The sequence below is a fragment of the Mytilus galloprovincialis genome, chromosome 1, assembly GCF_965363235.1.
Source record: "Mytilus galloprovincialis chromosome 1, xbMytGall1.hap1.1, whole genome shotgun sequence".
NCBI classification, from domain to species: Eukaryota; Metazoa; Mollusca; class Bivalvia; order Mytilida; family Mytilidae; genus Mytilus; species Mytilus galloprovincialis.
Window position 1 is genome coordinate 101,126,341 of NC_134838.1, and position 23,371 is coordinate 101,149,711.

The window sequence follows — 23,371 nt, forward strand, 5'->3', positions numbered from 1 at the left end:
TTTATCGATATTTTACATGCTATAGCTTTGTTTTGATATTTTATGTATACATGGTATAGGGACAATGTTCGGACAACTTAAGATGATATGTATATTATGTTTTTCATTATCTGAAATTTTTATAGTTCCGGCTTCCTGGAAAGGACAAGTTTCCATTGGATTAGTATGTCACGTGACAATTACAATTTAGTATATAAACGCGCGAGCACTCAGCAATGGCAGATAGCCTTAAGTTTTGCTGGTGGCAAGTTCAAACCTTGAACAAACAAATAAAGCAATAATAACCTATAGGTGAGAATTAGGATAACATAATGAAGATTAATGATCTTTAATTAGCCGTCTTTTGTACAGTAAGCTGTCTCCCACCACGTCGGACACCACAAATATGTATTTAAGGATTTATGATTCAGTACACTTGAACGCAACTGTTTATTTATATAGTTTTACAAATGTTATAATGTTACATACTTTTAACAGTGAGCAAATAAAAACTGTTAACATTGAAAGGATAACTTTATTTTATTGAACTAGGATACATACAAAAAGTACAACAATTTACACTGATGAAAACAATAGATGCTCAAGGCCGTAGCATCCATTGAGGCAAGTGAGGCATTTGCCTCACTAAAAAAAAAAAGTATGGTATTGATGTTTAAAAAAAACCCTTTATATATCCAAATAATGAGCAATGACTAAAACTAATTATAATAGACGTGGAGGACAACTACATGTATCTACTTTGCGTTCTTAGACCATGTTTGTACCGAGATGGAGAGATGTTTTCCACATGACGAACGTCAGATGATGTTAGGCCAAAACTTGGTTCCATCAAAATTGGCAAATCTTAATGATACCATACAAGACGTTTCAAGTTTATTCCCCGGATGTGCTAGATGTGAATACATTGGAACAAGAAGTAAACAAAGTGAAAGATTAAATTTTCTGACACCCCGAAGGCCAAATTACCAGGTACACTCAAATCTTCTTTGAAACAGGCACATCAAGACTTTTATCCAAATATCAGACGGATTTACTGGCGACAATGCCTGTCACCAGCCTTTGTTGTGAAAGATCCTTTTTAGGACTTCGTAGACTGAAGACGTGGGAAAGGTCCACAATGAGTGAGGAACGCCTTTGTGGACTGGCAATGCTTCACACTCACAGGGACAAGGATGTTTCATTGGAGGATATTCGATAGAACTGGACACAGATGGATTGGAAAGCTGACATTTGACTAGAAGATTTCACTTAAATGAAATATAGGCCCTTATAAATGTGTGAAATTTTGATTTTTGGAAGAAACAGTTTAATGACCACAAGTCTTGTCTTTATTTTATTTATCTTTTTTCTCTGACAGTTTTTCTATTTGCCATAATCGCTGATAATATCTACATATGACATAAAAATGAACATAACCGCGCATTTGTAAGCAGCACCACATTTATAATTTACCAGATAAAGAGGTTCCAAGTTATTCATTTTACACATAAGTAACCATATCTCCCCCCCCTCAAGAAAAAAAATGTTTTATCACTTTTATGGCACATGAAACCCATATGATCGATATCACTAATATAGGCCCAGGAAACGCCCAGATAGCAGGATTTTGCCCTTGTGCAGCCCCCAGACCCCTTGCCAATTTTTTTTCTTGGGATCTTGCGTCACTATTTGAAAGACCCTAGCTACGGCCTTGATGCTGGAGGACGCTCGTTCAAACATAAAAACTATGGAAAGACGTTAGGAACAAAATTAGCTCAGGAACACTGGAATACAAGGGATCGCTCAATACATACCATGCATACATGTACATATTAAACATTCCGAAGACCATACCTGACAAGTAATCAAGGAGGTTTAATAAAAATGTAGAGTTGCTACAGGAGTCATATACTGTATTTAAGTGTTATTAAAGTAAACTACTGAGTATAGGACAGGATGCTCTCGGGTGGCTAAATACAATACTTTAAATGTTTAAAATTGACGAAATGAGACATAATGGTGGTTGTAAACGTAGTATCAATAAAAATATCAACCTGAAGAAGGTGATGTTCAGTGTTTGTCTTTTCTCATTCAGTTCGTATGTGTAGAACTAACGCAAAACTTCCTAGTCTGATGTCACAAGACATCAGAACGGCACAGGCCGTTCCTACCGGAAGAAGAGCGGTAGGCCCGGTAACCTGATAGCTAACTACAGCCAGTACAGCAGTTTAGAAGCTATATAAATCACAAAGTGGGTTATGATATGAATAATTTTTTAGGTAAAACCAACCACCATTACAATATGAAAAAAACGTTACCTGATGATATACACCTAATCGCTATTTATTCCATTCCGGATAAGTTCTAAAATTACACAACTTTTTCATCCAGTTGAAGCTATCTGGGACCCTGTTTAAACAATTCACCATGCATGATACTTTTTAATGAGACCTGTTTAAACTACCGTAAATACTTTAAACAAAATATTTTTTTACTTCAATTTTAATTTCGAAAAAAGTGGATCATACTATATCAAAGTTTCTTGATGATCACTTTCTAAAGTTTATTCTCCCTCAGCTACTACTGATGACCTCCATTTTTCGGCCGGTGACCCCAAACAGGAAGTTGTATAAATGACTGTTTTTCCCGGAATGGACTAAATAGCGATAAGGTGTATTGATAGCGATTCTTTGTTTACATTGAATAACTTAAATTACGTAACAACTAAAATCCCTCACAACAGAACCAAAATCGGAAACATTACGGTTTTTCCGTTTCTTTTTTAACAGATTTTAAAGTGAAAATATGTTTGAATTTAAAAAAATAATTCATACATCGTCCCCTTTTCACAGGTAAAGCCTGCTTCATATTAATTTACCTATACTTTCTGTCATCATTTTCTGATTGTGTTATGCAATTTGACATTCTAATTCTTTTATTATCTGCAGTCATTTTATCAGTTAGTTATAGCATCTCTTCAAATCTTTGTCGAACACCATGAACACGTTGAACAGATTTGTTGACTTTTTTCTTCTTCAATGTACTTTTTATGCTTGAGTTGTAAGTACGTATAACGGTATAGTAAACGTTTAAAGTGAGTAGATTTTTGAGACACTAACGTGTTCATTTTCTTTTTTTACAACTACTTTTTTTTGTTACTAAGCATTTGTTCTTTATAGCTGATTTTAGTCTTGATCCTTTTTATATTGAAATTATTTTTAACAAAACTCTTTAAAGGATTTTGATTAATTTGTAGTTCATTTTAAAGAAAAAAATTCCTGCACAAATGTTATCACTTGAGTACAAGAAATCATTCCTTCATTTTAAAAAAGAAAGCAATTGTTTTGAATTCAAGTGAAGTCAGAAAAGAACACTAACACTAACATTTCACCAATATATATTTGATGGACAGAAACAGAATGAATTTGGATTCTTCTGTGGTATTTTCATTCACCTTCACATTTGATAAATTTTTTATGTTCATCTGTTTATTTTAATATTATGACATGTTTGTAACTTAGTCAGTCAGGGGACTTACTTAAACAAGTGATTTTCTAAATCACTGATTCAAGTAACATTATTTCCATTAAGGTTGGAAGTTAGAGTTGTCTTTCTTTAATAATCACCTATTTAAGTAGTACAAATTAATCACTAGAAGAAGTGATTTAATTTTATTGTAGCTTTAAATATAGAATACTAATGATCCAGGGACTAATTATGTTTCTAAACTTATCAGAACTAACATCTGTGTTGTCTAGGATGACCAGGTCATTTCAGGTGATGACCTTGTACTGAATCTAGGATAATGACATAAAAATCACTTGTTTACGTATCAGACCTCAATTTCCTTGCCAAAAATCACTTCTTTAAGTATCATTCTGTTAATAACCCTCACTAATTTCAACACCCCCGAACAGTGAAATTTTTATCGCGAACAGTAGAATTTTATTACATAATCTGAAAGATGAAACCTTGAACTTCACAGGAAAAATACTCCCACTGCTGTGAAAAATCTTTTAAGAAAGTATCAGTTCATTATGTAAAGCCATTATTATAGCATTTTTTCAAATAAAATAGAATTTTCAGCTAAATGATAGCATCAAAGGCATTAACCTTGCTACTTAAAAGAAGCAAAAAGTTCATATTTATTAATTTTACTAATTAAAAGATATTACTTAAACCTATGTGTTTAAAATTTTGAAAAAACTACAAAATCCCAATTTGTGATTAAACCTTGAATTTGCTACTCAAATAAGTGATTTTAAAATCACTTATTTCAGTAAGTCCCCTGACTGTTAGTGGTATTAAGTTACTTCATTTGCCACAGCGGCTTAACCCGGGTTAGCCCGGTCGACGCTTCTGGTATAGGCACAGTCGCTTCATTTGCTGTAAAATCAGCCGCCGGGGCAAATAGGCATACACCGCCCTCGCCGGTCTTCACTCACCGGCAAGCAATCAGCTGGTCATAAAAGTATGGCGGGAAGCGCAATTTTAGATAAATTGTCAGAATTTGAAAGGTGAAGATTGATTTTTTTTCTCAATCAGACTATATTATATGATACTGCATTGGTCCACTATGACAATATTAAATTGCCATGCTATATTTTATTTTTAAATTTATAAAATTATCTCAGAGAAACGTTTTTATGATGAATAAGGCCTAAGAAAAAAAGATTGCATTTTAAAAATATATATTTATTGTTCACAGGTTCATTTTTTATTTTCCCTAGCTTAGAAAGCAAAAAAGTATAAATTTGAACTTCTGTCGCCATCTTTAAATCAGCCGGTTCCACTCGTTTTATTTTCAGCCATATTTAACCCGGTCACGTGATAGGGCGAACCGGGCATAGCCCGACCTAGAACAAATGAAGCAGCCCCCAGTGCAAGGATTTGTATAGTGCGGTCACCCCATCCCTCCTGTTTGAGAACTTGGAAACAGTTGAGATCCCCACCTCTAAATTAAATGAAATATAGGGGAGTCCCTGCGGTCACCCCACCCCTCCTGTTTGAGAACTTGGAAACAGTCAAGATCCCCACCTTTAAATTAAACCTTATATATTCATGTATGGGACAAAATAACTAATCAAATGAAATGTAGGGAGAGTCCTTAGGGTCACCCTACCCCTCCTGTTTGAAAACTTGATAACATTCGAGATCCCCACCCCTAAACCATATATATTCATGTATGGGACAATATAAAAAAACTAATTAAATATAGGGGTAGTCCCTAGGGTCACCTTACCCCTCTTGTACAAAAAATGTATGTGTTTTGAGAACTTGTAAAAGATTGAGATACCAACTCCTAAAGTAAACCATATTCATTTCTGTTTGTCATTTCAAAAAGATTGAATGACATACAAGGTCAATCTCATAGGCGTCACTGGCATCACATATGCATATCACTTTGCTAGACCTAACCAATGTGTACTAGACTTTGCCCTATGTCAGGCGACCATGAGAATGAATAATTATGGGAGCTTTGTTTGGGAGACTTTGTAACAGCATTATGTTACAATTATTTCTTGTTTATTATAACATTTTATTGATGGAAAAAAATGAGTAGGTTTAAAGAATTTACCTTAATTATATTTTGAATTATTTCTTGTCCTATAAAAATTTTCATTTTAATATGGCTCATTTCAAAGAAAACATATCTTTCAAGCCCAAGAATGTTTGACCAACTGTTTTATAATTACCTAGATATAGGAAGATGTGGTGTGAGTTACAATGAGACAACTCTCCATCCAAATAACAATTTATACAAGTAAACCATTATAGGGCAATGTATGGCCTTCAACACGGAGCCTTGACTCACACCGAACAACAAGCTATAAAGGGCCCCAAAATTTTATTCCAAACTTAGACATCATTGACTTGGGGTGAAGGTGGGGACCATTTACATTTACTATGGGCAGGTCAGTCAGACCACACCATTGATCCCTGTAGTAGTAAACATTTGTCTGATTTGTGTCTCATTACTTTTGTACTGTAGAACACAAACTCAGTTTTCTTTCCAGGGAAGCAAGTCCATTCATACTTTTACAAGCACATACTAAAGTCAACTTGAACTACTAACAGTCAACAAATACCAACTTTAACTATCAACTAGAAGAACTGCAATCATTGCGAACTTGTACCACTGCAGACTCATGACCATGAAAAAAATATACTTGATATATGCGTTGCTTTTGAAAACCTTGATAAAATATGAATTATTTGCCTTAATGATTAATTCATTAAATGCACATAAATGTACAACATTTGAATGTTTAATGTTTGTTCTTTTAAATTTAAAAAAAAAATTGAAGCAACATTGCCACAGTTTTCATAATTATGTTTCCCTTGGTTTTTGGTTAACTGCCTACAGCACTTACAGTGCTTTGATTCAATTTTACTAATGAAAAGATATTATTTAAACCTACATGTACATTTATGTGTTTCACATTTTGGTAAAACTACAAAATCACAATTTGTGACAAAACTCCAAATTTTTTTAATTAAGAGTTTATTAAGAATTCTAGAAAATGGAAAGGTTTAGATCATGGGATATTACAATAGCGTTGTCATTAGTTTTATTCTGAAAAAAAGGCTTTCCGTTGGCCACATACTTTTTTGTGACTATGTATATATGGTTACACCCCTGTGATCATGTACATGTATGTATGGTCCCCTGACTGATAAAACATTATTTTTTTTAAAGAAAAAAACATAATCCCCCTTGAAGTTAAATGGTTGTTCCCTAATATTTTTTGTTCATGTTAGTATTTTCACTGATTTCAGTGTAAAGAAATAAAATGTCCAAATTTTTAATTTCCTTGATATGATAAACTTTGATATCAGCAGATACATTCGTAACTGACATGACCATGATGACTAATAATACTCAATTTAAGTGTTAAATAAAGTTTTTTCTTGAAACCTTTGAAACTATACTTCTGACACTTTCATTGATGACAGCCAAATAATTCTCGACCAAAATACACAGCTCAAAGTATATTAAGCCTATCATATTATGCATGTTTACATTCATTTCAAAATCTTAAAGTTCTTTATGTGTTTTCCAGCATTGTAAATGTTCATATGTAAAATATGTCGATGATATGATGTGAACTTATTAAATAAAATTGAGAAAGGAAATGGGGAATGTGTCAAAGCGACAGCAACCTGACCATATATAGAGCAGACAACAGCCGAAGGCCACCAATGGGTCTTCAATGAAGCGAGAATTTCGTATGTCAATTTAAAGTTTCATCCCAATTACAATGTTCACTGAACATAGAAATGTGATGGACAAAAATGTTGTAAATGTGTTATTTTGTTATGCTTTGAAAGTTCAGTTGCTTAAAACAGATAATGAACATGATGAACTTGCTTTAAGAAAAACAGTGTGACTTAGGTTCATTGACAAAACAATGTGCATTAAGTTCTTTGAAAGATACACAATGTTCATGTGAATTAGGTTTTTTTTAAATTTCTGTTAAACTTCAAGTTAGATTTGTACCTAAGTCCTTTATTTATTCTCAGGGAGCATCACCACAGAGGACAGGGTTGCTAGGTTCAATAGATGCAGTCTTTGAGCAAAATAGACAAGAGGATGAAAGAAGGGTAAACTGAAATGTTGTATGAATTGTTATAATAAAATTAAAAAATTAAATATTGAGGCCAGACCAATTGAATTCCCTGTTTTCGATGGACCTGCCCGCACCTTTTTTTTATATTCCTGCTTCCCGCATCTGGAAGTAATGGCCGCTGCATGTTTATGCACCTGTCCTGATTGATTCAGGGGCCTGTCGTTCAGCAGTTATCGCTTGTTGATGTGGTTCATTGGTATTTTCCCTTTCACAGCGTTTGGATATATAAATTAGATCGTTGGTTTTCCTGTTCGAATTGTGTACAATAATAATTTTGGGGTCCCTTATAGCTTGCTGTTTGGTCTGGATCACAGCCCTGTGTAAAAGGCCGTACTTTGACCTATGTTTGTTATTATCAAGTTGGGAACAACCCTCCCTCAGACAAGGGGTCATTTTACTGTTGTAGAAAGGAAATTAGAAATACCAAGGATTTGAATAATATTAAACTGTTAAAGTAAATGTGTTAACATGGTTAAAGTCCAGGAATTTTACAAAATTCTTGGACATGTTTTGATCATTTAATACCAGATAGATATATAGTTCTTTGGGAAAATATGAGCCCTTTTGTACTAAAAAGTGTTTTTTACAAAAAAATATATTAAAACTTATATTGACCCCTCATAAAAGGGATATTCATAACATTATTGGGGTTGTTCCCAACCTGATTATGACTTGAAAGGAGAATTGTCTCATTGTCAGTCACACATTCATAGACCAGATTTAATTATTCAATTATTTCTAATTATTTCTTGGTGAACAGGGAAAAAATACTTCATAAATTAAAGAAATGTCAAAGTACAAGTGATACATCAAGTTTTAATATTGTCAAAACCTACTATTTTATGTTTACAAAAAAAAATTATAATCGCTCGCCTTTACTTTCAAGCTTCGCCTAAAAAATTTGCAAATTAAATATTTTTTTATTAAAATTTTCAAATTGCTCGCTCGCCCCTATTTTTGGAGTCCAAAAATCCGTAGAACAAGAAATTAAATTGGTGTGGCCTTATCTGCAAACAAATTATAAAAATATCTCCTGCTGCATACCTGACATTATAAGTTGACATTATAAAATTTACATTATCTCTTCCTTATTCATGGCCTGATATCTATCTGATATATGAGAATATGTGTTTAAAATCTGTGATACGATTTAAAGTAGTTTGCACACAAATTTTAGAAGTACTGGAAGAGGCTGATACCTTGCTATGTACTAATAAAAATCTAATATATTATGTTGCATGCTTAAATGATATACTAATAAGTTTATAATAACTTATTAATAATTTTGAGCTATTATTCCTGATAATTACAGATCTTTCAATATAATTATAAGTCATATGTGCAACACATTAATTTTAATTTTTAGAAAACAGTTTATCTGTACATGTACCACATTTGTGATGAGCAGGCCTAGCTTTTTCACTAGCTCTCTTATTTGAAAACAACTTTTCTATGCAGTTTATGCATTAGATTGGTACCAAGAAAAAGTGTAAATAAAGAACCCTTAACCTCAGATACTTTTCCTTCAATCAACTCGGAAACAAATTTTTTCATGTTTTCATAACCTTATTAGTTAGTGTTTTACGTCTGTATGAGTTGACTGCTTTGATTATCAATCACTTTTATGAATATCTACATGTATTTAACTTTAGAAATGACTGCAAATTCACACATCTCTCATTGTGTCTATTAATATTTCTCAATCATTTTAATCATGTATTTAAACAATACTTAATTAAAAGAATTAAAGTAATAATAATCCTGATTAATTGTTTACATGCAGGCGTCATGAAAGTTAATTTTGTGTTCTCCATATGTGTAGATGAATTTGTATATACACTGTATCATGTATTAATTAGTTTTGCTCCAATTTTAAATTTACAAATTTGGGTAAATATTGCATGAAATGCAATAAAAGTCCTATGATACTGACTTGATATATACATGTACAAAAAATGTATATAGATTGATATAAAAAGTACATATATTTAGAATTATAAGCCATCTAAAATTAATGAATTGCTTCTTTTATTTAATTAGAAAAGTAAGCTGAGAGATCAAAGAGAAGCAGAGCTAGCCCATTCTAGCTATTTGAAGTATAATGCTTCATCAGTGCAAGAATTACAAGATGCTAAATGTGTGGTGCAACAATGGGCAAATAAACATTGTAAGTCTTCTTCGTGTAATGTATTTTGATAGCTCCTTAAAAGAGGCATTAGCACAATAAATATTTTGTATCAAAGGAAAACAGCGAAAAAAACTGTCTGATCCTACTCATTTTGAGATTTCCAAACCAATATTAAGGCTTGGGCTGCAGCGTTACCCAAAAAGATATACTGGTATTAGCCATTTAAACCGAAAGATGTATCCAAAAAAATAATTGAGGCAAATATCTCTTAGAGAGATAGTTGCACATAATGGGGATATCATGTCAAAATATATATATATTTCTAGAGGATGCACTGAAGGCAATTGTACATATCATCTCATAAAACATATTTTCTTCATTTTACAGATCTTGACAAAAAGATCGATGTCTAACTCTAAGTATAAGTTATCACTTGTATTTCTATGTTGAAAAATAATTCAGGTCATCCATTGCATAATGTTTTGAAATAATTAATATGGGGATTTACAGCTAGTAAAAGAATGAACAATCTGACCAAGGTCGTTGCTGATAAAAGAAGTCCACTAAATAGACCAATTATAAAGACAACAAATTCAAGATTTGGAACTCTTTTGTACTCAACTCAGAACAATGGCACCAATTCAATAACAAAGCCGAACTTAAATGATAAAAGATCACCATTAAAGAGGAAGAAAGAATTCATTCCAGAATTTTCTGATGATGATGAAGACATTTTGATGATGAGCCTTAGTGATTCAGGTTTTCCATGTGTGGACCTCAAAACACCAGACAGGATGGACATTAGTCCAGCTAGAAAAGGTATAGTTAAAAAAATCATCATAATCAACTGATAATAAAAACTAGATGTTCTAAAAAGTCTGTGTTGCTCTCATTGGTCTATATGCATATTCAACAAAGGACACTCGCCAACATTGTAGACGAGAATGGAATTAATGACAAAAATCTTATATTGATGATAAAAAAAGTTAGACAACAAATGGAAGTTTTTAACGACCTTGACTGGCTACATGTATACAGCCCTTGCACGGTCGGTTGAAGTCTGATTAGTTTCTCTCTATTTTATTTAACTTTTGCTCCAAACACAAAATTATAAAAATAATTTAAGTGCAATAACTTCTATAAAGAGTAACGGTCAACTAATTATGTTATCAAAATTTGACTTGTTAATAGGTCTTTGTCTTTCTCCTTATCATTTTTGATTATTTTAGTTTCTATCTATTTATAATATTTTTTTTCATAAAAGGCAAAATGCCAAAAAATGGTAAAAGTCATCATTGAAGGGCAATAACTCCAATAAGGAGTCGCCGGACGATTTCCGCCATTTGTCTGAATTGTAGACAAAGGTAGATCTTGTCTTTCTGATCACTTAGTTTATTTAAGTCTCTTTCTATCTATTATAAGTTAAAAAGATACATGTATACCGTAAGACAAAAACGCCCAATAAAAGAGCAATAACTCTTTTTAAATTGTGTAGGATTCTGAAATGGAGATTTGTTGAAATGAAGTGAAAATTGTTACTTTTAATTACCTATGTTTCTTATTGTTACTGAAGATACCTTTTATAACGAAGATATATTATTGAATACTAGGTATGAAAATAAACACACTTGGGTCACAGTTAAAAACAAAGAGATGTTTTGAACCTTGTTTCAAAGTTGACCAGCAGTCAAGGAATTCAAAACCATCTTGTACAACATCTAGTGCAGCAGATTTTATTCCACTCAATATCAATAACTCTGCATTGGGAGAAGAAGGACAAAATGTTAACTCCGGGAAAAATTCTGAAGAAAAAGAAAATGATTTGATGAGCGTTCAACCAAATAGATCGAATGTTTCTGTAGTTGAGATTTCAGATGAAGAAAACAGTGTTCTACATATTAGTGATCATGATTTGTCTTCAACTGACAATTCAAATGATGCATCAAATACCATTGTCCAATCAGTGAGGCCTAAAGATAGCAGTTTTGTCCGGTGTCCTGTTTTGAATTGTAATGGTATATTTGATTCCAGGGAATTGTTTGATAGACACATGAATAACTTTGAACATTCTCCAACTGATCCATGGGGTGAACATAGTGAAAATAAAGATATTTCAAGTGACATTGTAATGTGTCCTGAATGTGGAAAAGTATTTAAGGTAAATGATAAAAATAAGGCAATGAAATGAAAAAGGTTTCAAACATTTGAAGATAAAACTGTTTTATTTTGTCTTTAGAGGTAAAGTAAGGACTTTTCTCATACCGCTTCCTTTTCATTAAATGGTTTCCTTATAAAACAGTATAAGGTTATTTTAATTACTAAATTCAGAAGAAGAAAAAGACATACAACAAAACTGAAGTGTTGACCTATTAGATGTTAGCTTCTATGTCATATGGCCTCTTATGGAGAGTTGTCTCATGCATTATCATACAACTTCTTTTTTTTTATAAATGAATTATGTTTGACAATCAAACCAATTATCAAAGATGGTCACTGTTCATTAAAGTTTATTCAGACCCAAAACAATGATTGGTAAAAAACACACTGTTGTTGTAAAAAAAACATTGTAGAAATTATAAGGGAGTACAGACATAAAAGTTTTGATAACCATACTCAGACTCAGAAATCAACCTATCAACCTACTGGATTTGATGTTTTTACGCCCCACATTGGGGCATTATGTCTGTGTATGTGTCTGTACTTTTGTCAGTCAGTCTTGCTTCAGGTTAATTTTTTTTTATTAAGGTAGTTTTTGATGAAGTTGAAGCCCAGTCATCTTGAAACTTAGTACACATTCTCCCTATAATTTTATTTTTCTAATTTTAATGCAAAATTAGAGTTTTGACTCCATTTCATGGTCCACTGAACATAGAAAATGATAGGGAAAGTGGGGCATCAATGTATTATGGACACATTCTTGTTGTACACAATTTTTGTACTCCTAGTACTGAGTAAAGTTATGACTGGCGATAAAGTAAAATATACATTTCATTTTAGCAAAAAGAAGCGTGTGAACAGCATATAAAAGATAAAAAGCATGTTTATCCACTTACTCCTCTACCAGTACACGGATACCTGTGTCGATCGTGTCTCATGTTGTTCCCTACAGATGAAGAATGTGTATCTCACATAACAGCACTCAAACATAACTCTACAGCTTTTCCATTTTCTGGTAAATATTTAAATTTAAGATTAAAGAATGCTTTTTCCCTTTATCTGTCAGTTTCTATCACCACTTTGTTGTTAGAATAAACACCTAAGGATCAGAAAATTAGTCTCACCAAATGGATGTGCACATTACTTTTACTTCAAGCACATGACATCTCAGTGATGATCTCACATGATATTACGATGTAAGAAAAGGAATCCCCATTTTTATTGGTCAACTGTCAGAAGGCTGTTTCAAAGGTCAATTTATATATAAAATAGAATTAAAAAACAAACACAAATAAAGATTTGGATGCAGTCTCCTTTTTGGACTGAATAAATGTTTGCCATGGCCATTTGCCAGCACAAATGAAAAACTCAAGAAGCAACATAAAGGTAAGAGCATCTGAATCGGATACTTTCATTGAAAGTTATTTTTAGCATGATTAGATTTGAAAGGCAAATGAAATCTTTCGAAACAAAACATATGACTACATGACATTTGTTTATTCAAAATTATTTTCCTTATACAATTAAAATAATTTTCTTTTCTTTTAGATGACATGAAAGGTTTGTTTACTAGACTTAAAGGAATACCAGTTTCAAAGAAATTTGTAGAGGATTATTATAAAAAATGTATGTCGGCTGATTTCCATATAGTTTGTTGCGATTGTGAAATACCTATTAATGGACATAGAGAACTTCAACAGCACTTGGATGAAACAAGACTTAGGCACAGTTTTATGGCACTAACTGAAATGACACTGGTAAATTATCCAAATATTATTCTCAAAACTTAGTTAAATAAGTAGTGGGAGATTTTCCATTGAGCTATGTTGTTTTGCTTTCTTATTTTACTATGTGTTATAAAATTACTAATGGTTAAAATGTTCTTTCAGTCATTCAACATTCAAATACATAGAGGTATAAATGATTGATCAAAGCATCACTTCACACAACTTTTACTATGTCACCAAACAATGTTTTGAAAAGCATTTGTTAATTTTTTTATCTTCAATCTTCTACAAAAATTCGAGAAATTTGAGAGACTTTTGGAGGAGTGGTAGATTTAGCATCTTGAAAAGGAGATTTTCATATCTGTTATACATATTTGGAGGCTGCACCCTTTGTTTAGAGAGTTGACATTGATAATTAACAATATTCATACATAATGTTTGATTATAATTACTTATAATTTATGTCAGTTCTGCTTTATATTAGGTTCACTCCTATAATGTGTAATATTACCCTAATTATTTAAATAATATTGGATGAACTAATATTTTTTAGATGGATATTTTTACTGGTTATTTGTATACTCACAAATGTTCAACATGTCATGCAGCTGTGGAAAATCCCAAAATAAATGGTGGATTTCATAGTTGTAATAAAGAAATAGCAGGGAAAATTATAACTGATGGTTGTAACTCATTCAAAGCCTTAGTGCTGGGTCATTGTGTTAGGTTAGAACAGGATAATATCACCGAAGTTAAAATTAAAATCAGTGAGGCATCAAACAAAGAAGTCAGAGAAGAACCAATGGAGTTGGACCTTCAAAATGTAGGAACTAGCATGACTAAGTTGCAGAAATGTGAAAAAATTTTGCATTCTAATCAAGTGGCATATTCAAGTGTAAACCCTGGACCTTCTGACGATCTTTCTTATTTATGTGAAAAACCTGGGCCCTCCAATCATTCAAAGTCTTTTAAACGAAAATCAGATGACAAGTTTACAAATCAGTCCAAAAATAATGAAATTGAAGATGAATCTCAATCAAATAAGCCTTCAAAAAGAAAAAAGAAAAAGAAATATTCTGGTGAAACAGAGACATCATTTAGAATGGATGTGGCCCTAAGTGATTACAGCAGTATTACTGATCCTGCCTACCTAAAAACAATGGCCAATATCATATTTTTAGATTTAGACAATTGGAGAGGTTTTTTCCCAAAGTTACCAAACAGATTACCTGAACGATTCTTTGTGTGGGCATTTTATGGAGGTAACACACATTGGAATGAGCCATACCGGTAAGTGATGGTTTAGGTGCAAATACATTGTATTTGATCTCAAATTTTTGTTTTTTTAACAAAAAGGCATTCAAAGCTTCATAAAGATTAAATGCTATTCTTTTTTCTTAATTTTACTGTATACTTTAAAAGTTTGGATCTTGAAAAGATTGTGTTGAATCCTATGATCAATTTTGTAATAAATGTCTAGTGGTAATCCTATTTTGTTTGTAACTTCTAGCTTTTTTAAATAATAACTTTCTGTTGTTTAAAACCAATTCAAGGCATCACCTGGGTATTGCTGTACAATGCCTGAAAGCATCACCTGGTAACGACCTTTGATTTCTGAATGCATCATGGATAAAGAAAAATGCACTAGACTACTGTCAGTTTTAATATCAGATCAATTACGTAAATCTGTAAAGCGTATGTTACCATAGTACGTTATTGATTTGAACACATTCAGTCATAAAAAAAATTTGTTCCTCACAGAGCTAAACAGTAAAGATTGCTTCCTTTTCATGTTGCTTTAACCACACCACAACTCTTAACTCAACCTCAAAATATTTTCACGAAAAATCAACACAAATAGCAGTAATTGTGGTTTGAAGTTCTGAAACAATTTTTTGTACGTGCACATGTTAAATTAATCCTGGCAGAAACCACTTGTGCTAATCTGTAAGTACTGAAAGTGTTACAGTGACTTGACTGTTAGTGTTGCTATCCAGCAATTGCAACTCATTCAAAATTTTGACCAAATTGCAATTTGTTTTATTAAACAAAATTGTTCAACTAGTCAGAATATTAAACAAATTGTTCAGCCAAAATGTGAAAGTGCAAGGTGATAAAATAAAACATACTTACAATCCTATAAGACTTTAAGTCCACTTTAATGGTGTTGTGACAAAATTAGTCTATCAGTTTGTATAGGTATATTATAGTCATTTCCATGCTGAAGGAACTGTTATTATTTTGAATTGCTATAAAAATATTCGAACTAAGCTTTCATATAGTTTTTATACGACCGCAAAATTTGAAAAATTTTTCGTCGTATATTGCTATCACGTTGGCGTCGTCGTCGTCGTCGTCGTCGTCCGAATACTTTTAGTTTTCGCACTCTAACTTTAGTAAAACTGAATAGAAATCTATGAAATTTTAACACAAGGTTTATGACCACAAAAGGAAGGTTGGGATTGATTTTGGGAGTTTTGGTCCCAACATTTTAGGAATTAGGGGCCAAAAAGGGCCCAAATAAGCATTTTCTTGGTTTTCGCACTATAACTTTAGTTTAAGTTAATAGAAATCTATGAAATTTTGACACAAAGTTTATGACCACAAAAGAAAGGTTGGGATTGATTTTGGGAGTTTTGGTTCCAACAGTTTAGGAATTAGGGGCCAAAAAAGGGCCCAAATAAGCATTATTCTTGGTTTTCGCACAATAACTTTAGTTTAAGTAAATAGAAATCAATGAAATTTAAACAATGTTTATGACCACAAAAGGAAGGTTGGTATTGATTTTGGGAGTTGAGGTCCCAACAGTTTAGGAATTCGGGGCCAAAAAGGGACCCAAATAAGCATTTTTCTTGGTTTTCGCACCATAACTTTAGTATAAGTAAATAGAAATGTATGAAATTTAAACACAAGGTTTATGACCATAAAAGGAAGGTTGGTATTGATTTTGGGAGTTTTGGTCCCAACAGTTTAGGAATAAAGGGCCCAAAGGGTCCAAAATTAAACTTTGTTTGATTTCATCAAAAATTGAATAATTGGGGTTCTTTGATATGCCGAATCTAACTGTGTATGTAGATTCTTAATTTTTGGTCCCGTTTTCAAATTGGTCTACATTAAGGTCCAAAGGGTCCAAAATTAAACTTAGTTTGATTTTAACAAAAATTGAATCCTTGGGGTTCTTTGATATGCTGAATCTAAAAATGTACTTAGATTTTTGATTATTGGCCCAGTTTTCAAGTTGGTCCAAATCGGGGTCCAAAATTAAACTTTGTTTGATTTCATCAAAAATTGAATAATTGGGGTTCTTTGATATGCCAAATCTAACTGTGTATGTAGATTCTTAATTGTTGGTCCCGTTTTAAAATTGGTCTACATTAAAGTCCAAAGGGTCCAAAATTAAACTAAGTTTGATTTTAACAAAAATTGAATTCTTGGGCCTCTTTGATATGCTGAATCTAAACATGTACTTAGATTTTTGATTATGGGCCCAGTTTTCAAGTTGGTCCAAATCAGGATCCAAAATTATTATATTAAGTATTGTGCAATAGCAAGAAATTTTCAATTGCACAGTATTCAGCAATAGCAAGAAATCTTCAATTGCACAGTATTGTGCAATAGCAAGAAATCTTCAATTGCACAGTATTGTGCAATAGCAAATATTTTCAATTGCACAGTATTGCACAATAGCAAGAAATATCTAATTGCACAATATTTTGCAATAGCAAGAAATTCCAATTGGATTTCAATTGGAGTTATCTTTCTTTGTCCAGAATAGTAGTTGAATCAACTTAAATCATTGTTTTATACAATATACAATGTATATTCACTTTTACTACCAACTGATAGATTAAAACAATCTTTACCATTCAGTAATAACAAGCACTTTTTTTACATTTTAATATTTTATGATGTATTTAAATGAGTAGTTATTGTTGCAAACTTCATTAGAAATTTGAATTTAGATCAGTTTTGAAATAAGGGAAAGGGGGATGTGAAAAAAAAATTGGGGGGTCAATTTTTTTCATTTCAGATTTCATAAATAAAAAGAAAATTTCTTCAAACATTTTTTTGAGAGGATTAATATTCAACAGCATAGTGAATTGCTCAAAGGCAAAATTTTTTGTTTAAGTTCATTAGACCACATTCATTCTGTGTCAGAAACCTATGCTGTGTCAACTATTTAATCACAATCCAAATTTAGAGCTGAATCCAGCTTGAATGTTGTGTCCATACTTGCCCCAACCGTTCAGGGTTCAACCTCTGCGGTCGTATAATGCTGCGCCCTGCGAAGCAACTGGTTCTTTCTAAAAGTATTCTATATTCATAAGAATCAGATATCATTTTAAATAAAACATCATATATTCAGTAAAATATATTTGAAATAACAATATGCTATTGATAAGTTTCAAAATATTATTCTTTTGAATAAAGACTTTTTGAAAGAAAAAATTATTATCTCCCCATGGACACTTCCTACAAACATATTGCAATTTTACACATATTTTACTAAACATGAAATGTTTTAATTCACATAATGTCTGATTCTTGTGAATATAGAATACTTTTAGAAAGAAAAACTATATGAAAGCTTAGTTTGGACATTTTTATAGCAATTCAAAATAATAACAGTTCCTTCAGCATGGAAATGACTATAGTATACCTATACAAACTGATAGAATGATTTTGTCAAGACAAAAGTGGACTTAAAGTCTTATAGGATTATAAGTATGATTTATTTTATCATCTTGCACTTTCACTACTTGACTGTGGTTTTCTACAGCAGTTAGTTCAAATTTCTGATCAGTTGAACAATTTGATTTTATAAAACAAATTGCAATTTGGTCAGAATATTGAATACGTTGCAATTGGTGGATAGCAACACTAACAGTCAAGTCACTGTAAATACAATTTCAGAATGTACTTGGGTGAAGTTTAAGACTTTTTGTCAAATGTTTCGGACCCCTGTTTTTTTTCCATCTGTACAGGGTGAGATATTTTGCCTTATAACTGGCAAGTGTAAAGTGAACGCTGCCATTTGGTTTATTTATGCCTGTGACGTTATTTTTATGGGAGATAACTCAAGTGCAAATCTAGATACTCAAAAGGTTATTCACCAGTGAATAATAGGGTTATTCACCACTGGTGTAAATTTCAAGGGTTATTCGTTCTTCCTTGCAATCAAATGAAAATTAACTGAATTATTCCATGTCACATGATAAGGTGTTACCAAATAAGAATCGTTTATAATAGATGTATGGTATAATAACATTATTTATTTATCAGGTGTGGAGCTTATGAATATCAAGTACGTGAAAATCGTTTCTATCTTCATGATCGTTGTGGAACAAGAAAAGATGCTGCAGACTTTGCCATATGTTTAACGGTAATTGATATATTTCATGTATACTACTAAAAAAAGTTTAGCAGCATAATTTCTGACAGAAACCAAAGTAAAACGAAATCTCAATTTATCTTTATAGAGTGTGTTTTCTTTTTCTTATCTTCACTGCATTGAAGACCCATTGGTGGCCTTCAGCTGTTGTCTGCTCTTTATCAAGTTGTTGTTTCTTTGAAATATTCCCCATTTCCATTCTCATTTTTATTTTTACTTTCTTACTATTGACAGTTTATAAATTGTCAGGAAATTCTCTAAGAAATATTTGCTTGACATATAAAATTGGTGTTTGAGCAGTGAAAAGAATGCATCATGTCCTGTGCAGATTATTGTTCATCAACTTTTCAGACCATCTGGAAAAAAGACCAAGATGACTCTTTGTTGAGAAGAATATAATATACTGAGCGACAAAAGAAAGGATACACTTTTATTTTTTTGATAATTTAAAAAAAAAGTAAAGATATAAAAATGAAACTTGATACACGCGTTAATTAGGTAAAACTACGTCCCATACCTATTGATTTTTTACCTGTACAACAGGTGAGTTCTTCACAGTTTTTAAATTCTAATTTTGGAAAATTTGCACGTGCAGAGAAATCTGTTAGTAAATTTCGACTTAATTTGATGTTGTTCAACACCTGTTACTGTATCCAGTCGTAAGTTCACAAAATTTCAAGAAAACATTTCAAAATGACCCGTCTTACGCCCGCACTACGGGAACGTGCAATTGGCATGATTCAAGCAGGCATGGGTATGACTGCCGTGTCAAGAGCAATTGGCTGTAAACGTTTGACATTATATCGGCTACAGCAGCGATTCCAAGGAACTGGATCTACGGCGGATCGACCTCGGTCTGGGCGGCCACGGGTAACAACAATTGCTGACGACAGATTCATTCGTATACGGCATTTGAGGGATAGGTTTATGCCTCCTAGGGCATCGACTGGTGTTGTTCAGGGCAGACGTATCAGTGCACAAACAGTCCGTAGAAGACTCCGGTCTTTTAATCTTCGTCCTAGACGTGCTTATAGGGGACCGACACTGACACAACGACACAGACAAGAGCGGTTAAGATGGTGTCAAGCTCGTTTACGATGGAGACTCAATAATGAATGGAGCAATATTTTGTTTTCTGATGAGTCCAGATTCACTCTCCAGCATTCAGATGGTCGAGCAAGAGTTTATAGAAGATCAGGTGAACGATTTGCAGATTGTTGCGTCCAACAGGATGACAGATTTGGTGGTGGTAGTGTCATGATTTGGGGTGGCATATCTACGCGTAACCGGACTAATCTCGTGATAGTCAATGGAACACTAAATGCCCAACGCTATAGGGATGAAATTCTGTCAACGGAAGTGGTTAATTTCATTAACAGATATGGACCTGGAATAACATTTCAGCATGACAATGCCCGTCCCCACACTGCTCGTGTTTCAAATGCCTACTTGCAGCAACAAAACATCGATGTGTTGCCATGGCCATCGAAATCTCCAGACATGAATCCCATCGAGCACATATGGGATGAACTGAACCGCAGAGTTCGCTCAAGGCAACGCCAACCTGTTACACTGCAAGATTTGTCCCAAGCATTACAACAGGAATGGAACAACATGCCTCAGGCTAAAATTTCCAAAATTGTCTTGTCTATGCGACGTAGGCTCCAAGCAGTAATTAATGCCAATGGTGGACACACGAGATATTGACTTTTCAAACTGTAAACATCTGATGAAACGTACTGTTATTCCAGATTTTTAATCTCATCTGTTGTTTTTGAAATTGTGCCAAAACTGTTACTCCGCTGTACTTTATTTTTTTAGTATGCATAATTCATTGTCAGTCATTCATACATTTGTTATTGTTAATTTTTTTATAAAACCTATTTCTTGACAATTTGATAATAAATAAGTGTATCCTTTCTTTTGTCGCTCAGTATATATTGAAAGTATGTTACTTTAAAATTGAGAATGAAAACATTATTCACCGTAAGATTTTTTTTCTTTTAGGTTGGTCAAATGGACATGGTGTTACCACCAACTGTCCATTTCACTATTCTTTCTGGTGATAAAGGATTTATGGAAATAGAAAGACAGATGAAAGGTAGCAAGCGTAAGGCAGTGGTCATAGATCCACATGAGGCAATGAAAATGTCAAGTCATGTTCTTTATACTATGCTAGTTAGTGTAGGGCAAACATGAAACATATGTTTTATGCTACAATTACTATCCAAGCAGTAATGAATACCATGGAAATAATAAGTGATGGCTAAAGTTGTACCAATTGTGATTAAAGTAACTTGGAATAAATATAAAGAGCATGAGCCTTCAATGACAATTTTAAGGTTATGAAAAATGTATCTATTTATCTGAAAAAAACAGCAGGTTTCAGTACAACAATGATAAAGGCATAACAATAAATCAAGCAGTTGTGATTTGTAAAAACATAGATTTGATATTAAGAAGTGAAAGCTGGTAATGCCTGTTAGCTTTGAGAAGCTATTGAAAAGTATTTTCAGGGTCAAGTTTGAATGGTAGCAAAACAGTGATGCTGTATTTGAATATTGTTTTAAAAAAATGGTAAAGACGAATAACTTTCAGTTTAAATCTTTTTGCTAAAAATTGAAATGGTTTGGACCTGAAAAAAAATCAATTCAGCATTAAACGTATCACCAGATAAATGTTGCTAAGGACTTTTCTATTGAAGATACATGTACTTTAAAATTGAAACATATAAAAACTTATTATACATGAAGTATGGTTCACATTTGGAATTTTTAATTTTCTTTAATTTTTTTCCAAGGAGAAAATGGAAGTTTAGTGTTATAAACTATTGGAAAAAGAAAGTTATTCAGTAAACTTTATTTCTTACTATTAGAAAAATGAAAGGTATTCAATACATGGTATTTCTCAGTTGTTTTTATATCCTCAGCAGATATAGTTGATTGGTTTTTTTTTAATGTTAATTGAAAATGATTTATTACTAGTGTATGAGCTAAAACTGCAGTACTTAACTCTCATTGCAGTATACATATTTTCTAAAGGAAAAAATCAGGACGATTTACTGCAACCTACAGTTGCACCAGATTTTTAACCCATTTAAAAAAAAATCTAAAATTATTAAACCTAGTAAGAAAGAAAAAAAAGTTCTTTTACAGTTTACACATTTACAAAAAGATACAGTTGAATGAGAAATCTAAATGTCAAAAGAGCAGACTATAAAATGCCATATTCCTTAAGAAACAACAAAAGAAGACGAATTAAATTGTACTTCACAATATAATGTATACCAATCATTCAGTAATCTAAGAGCCTCTCTGGATTTTGCTGCGATAGGAATACTAAAAACCAATTTGGAAAAGATGTATAAGTACTTAATTCTGTCTGGATCAAAGAGACTTACAAAGAATAGCCAATCTAACTATGGTTAACTAAGTTTCTTAATAATTTATATATTTATTAAAAAGAATACTATTTTTTATTAAAAAATAATACAAGAAAAGTATTTTATAAATCTTGTTAGTACTGATGCATTGACTATTAAGCTGATGTTAAGATGTCACTACAATCTATATTACAGACTACAATGGCAATCTGACATGCAGGATAACAGATTAAAACGGTGCATTTATAGTGCTAAAAGTTTGAAACAAAGTCAATAAATTTATTAATTTATTTCATTTTATTTCCTTTTCCAAGTAATATGTTTATTTCAGCATTAAGTTATTTTTAACATATTGTGTATTTTTCTGAACCTATGCTTATACATGATGAAATGAAATTAAAAGCAAAGAAACAGTGCATAATTTTTTTTGGGGTTTGTTTTAATTTAAATAGGGTGCCAAATATATCCAGTCATATAATAATTAGTCTATTTGTTTGTCTTTCCATCCATCGGTCAGTTTTCTGTATGAAGCTAAATTTTGTGTCTTTTGTTAAATTTATGCAAATCTTTGCAATTAATGATTATGTATCACATACAATTTTATACCCTCCAATGATTTTATACTTATATTCAAAACTTGTCTGAATCCGAAAGAAAATTACTTTTAACTCCTTTAGACACACCTTGTTAGTCATGATAGTGCTTATTTTGTTTTAAACAGTTTATTTTATGTCCCCTTATTAGGAAACATAAAACTTTTATAGAAAATTGCCAAATAGATTAAAAAGGACTGGATAAAAATTTGTTTCCATTTATAGATTTACTTGAACTTTGAAGTGCTTGTATGCATCATGGGTGTTAAAATATATGAAGGAGCAAAAAGTGCCTAGGTGATGTTTTATATACAGATGAAGAAGGAATCTTATTTATTTGTTTACTCCTATATAATTTCATTACTAGTTATTTTAAAGTCAT

The 23,371-nt window shown here is 32.2% G+C and overlaps 2 protein-coding genes across 3 annotated transcripts in view; one reads left to right on the top strand and one right to left on the bottom strand.

The window, feature by feature from the left end:
• The window catches only part of LOC143047364 (nardilysin-like), a 39,378-nt gene extending 36,361 nt beyond the window's left edge, over positions 1–3,017 (bottom strand). The window contains exon 1 of the mRNA XM_076220403.1: positions 2,858–3,017. Within this exon, the coding sequence (XP_076076518.1) occupies positions 2,858–2,931 (74 nt within the window). The 5' untranslated portion in view covers positions 2,932–3,017. The remainder of the gene's footprint in view (positions 1–2,857) is intronic.
• A 268-nt stretch (positions 3,018–3,285) lies between these two features.
• LOC143047405 (uncharacterized) lies at positions 3,286–22,821 on the top strand. 2 transcript variants are annotated; one of them, XM_076220438.1, is made up of 10 exons: positions 3,286–3,419; positions 7,504–7,584; positions 9,651–9,777; positions 10,249–10,557; positions 11,349–11,896; positions 12,736–12,910; positions 13,444–13,652; positions 14,176–14,912; positions 18,906–19,005; positions 21,022–22,821. In XM_076220438.1, the coding sequence occupies exons 1-10, from the start codon at positions 3,384–3,386 to the stop codon at positions 21,211–21,213; spliced, it is 2,514 nt and encodes an 837-aa protein (XP_076076553.1). In that variant the 5' UTR covers positions 3,286–3,383; the 3' UTR covers positions 21,214–22,821. The 2 variants fall into 2 exon arrangements, with proteins under 2 accessions (XP_076076553.1, XP_076076562.1); XM_076220447.1 differs by lacking the exon at positions 7,504–7,584 and having other exon boundaries at positions 3,288–3,419.
• The last annotated feature ends 550 nt before the right edge of the window (positions 22,822–23,371 follow it).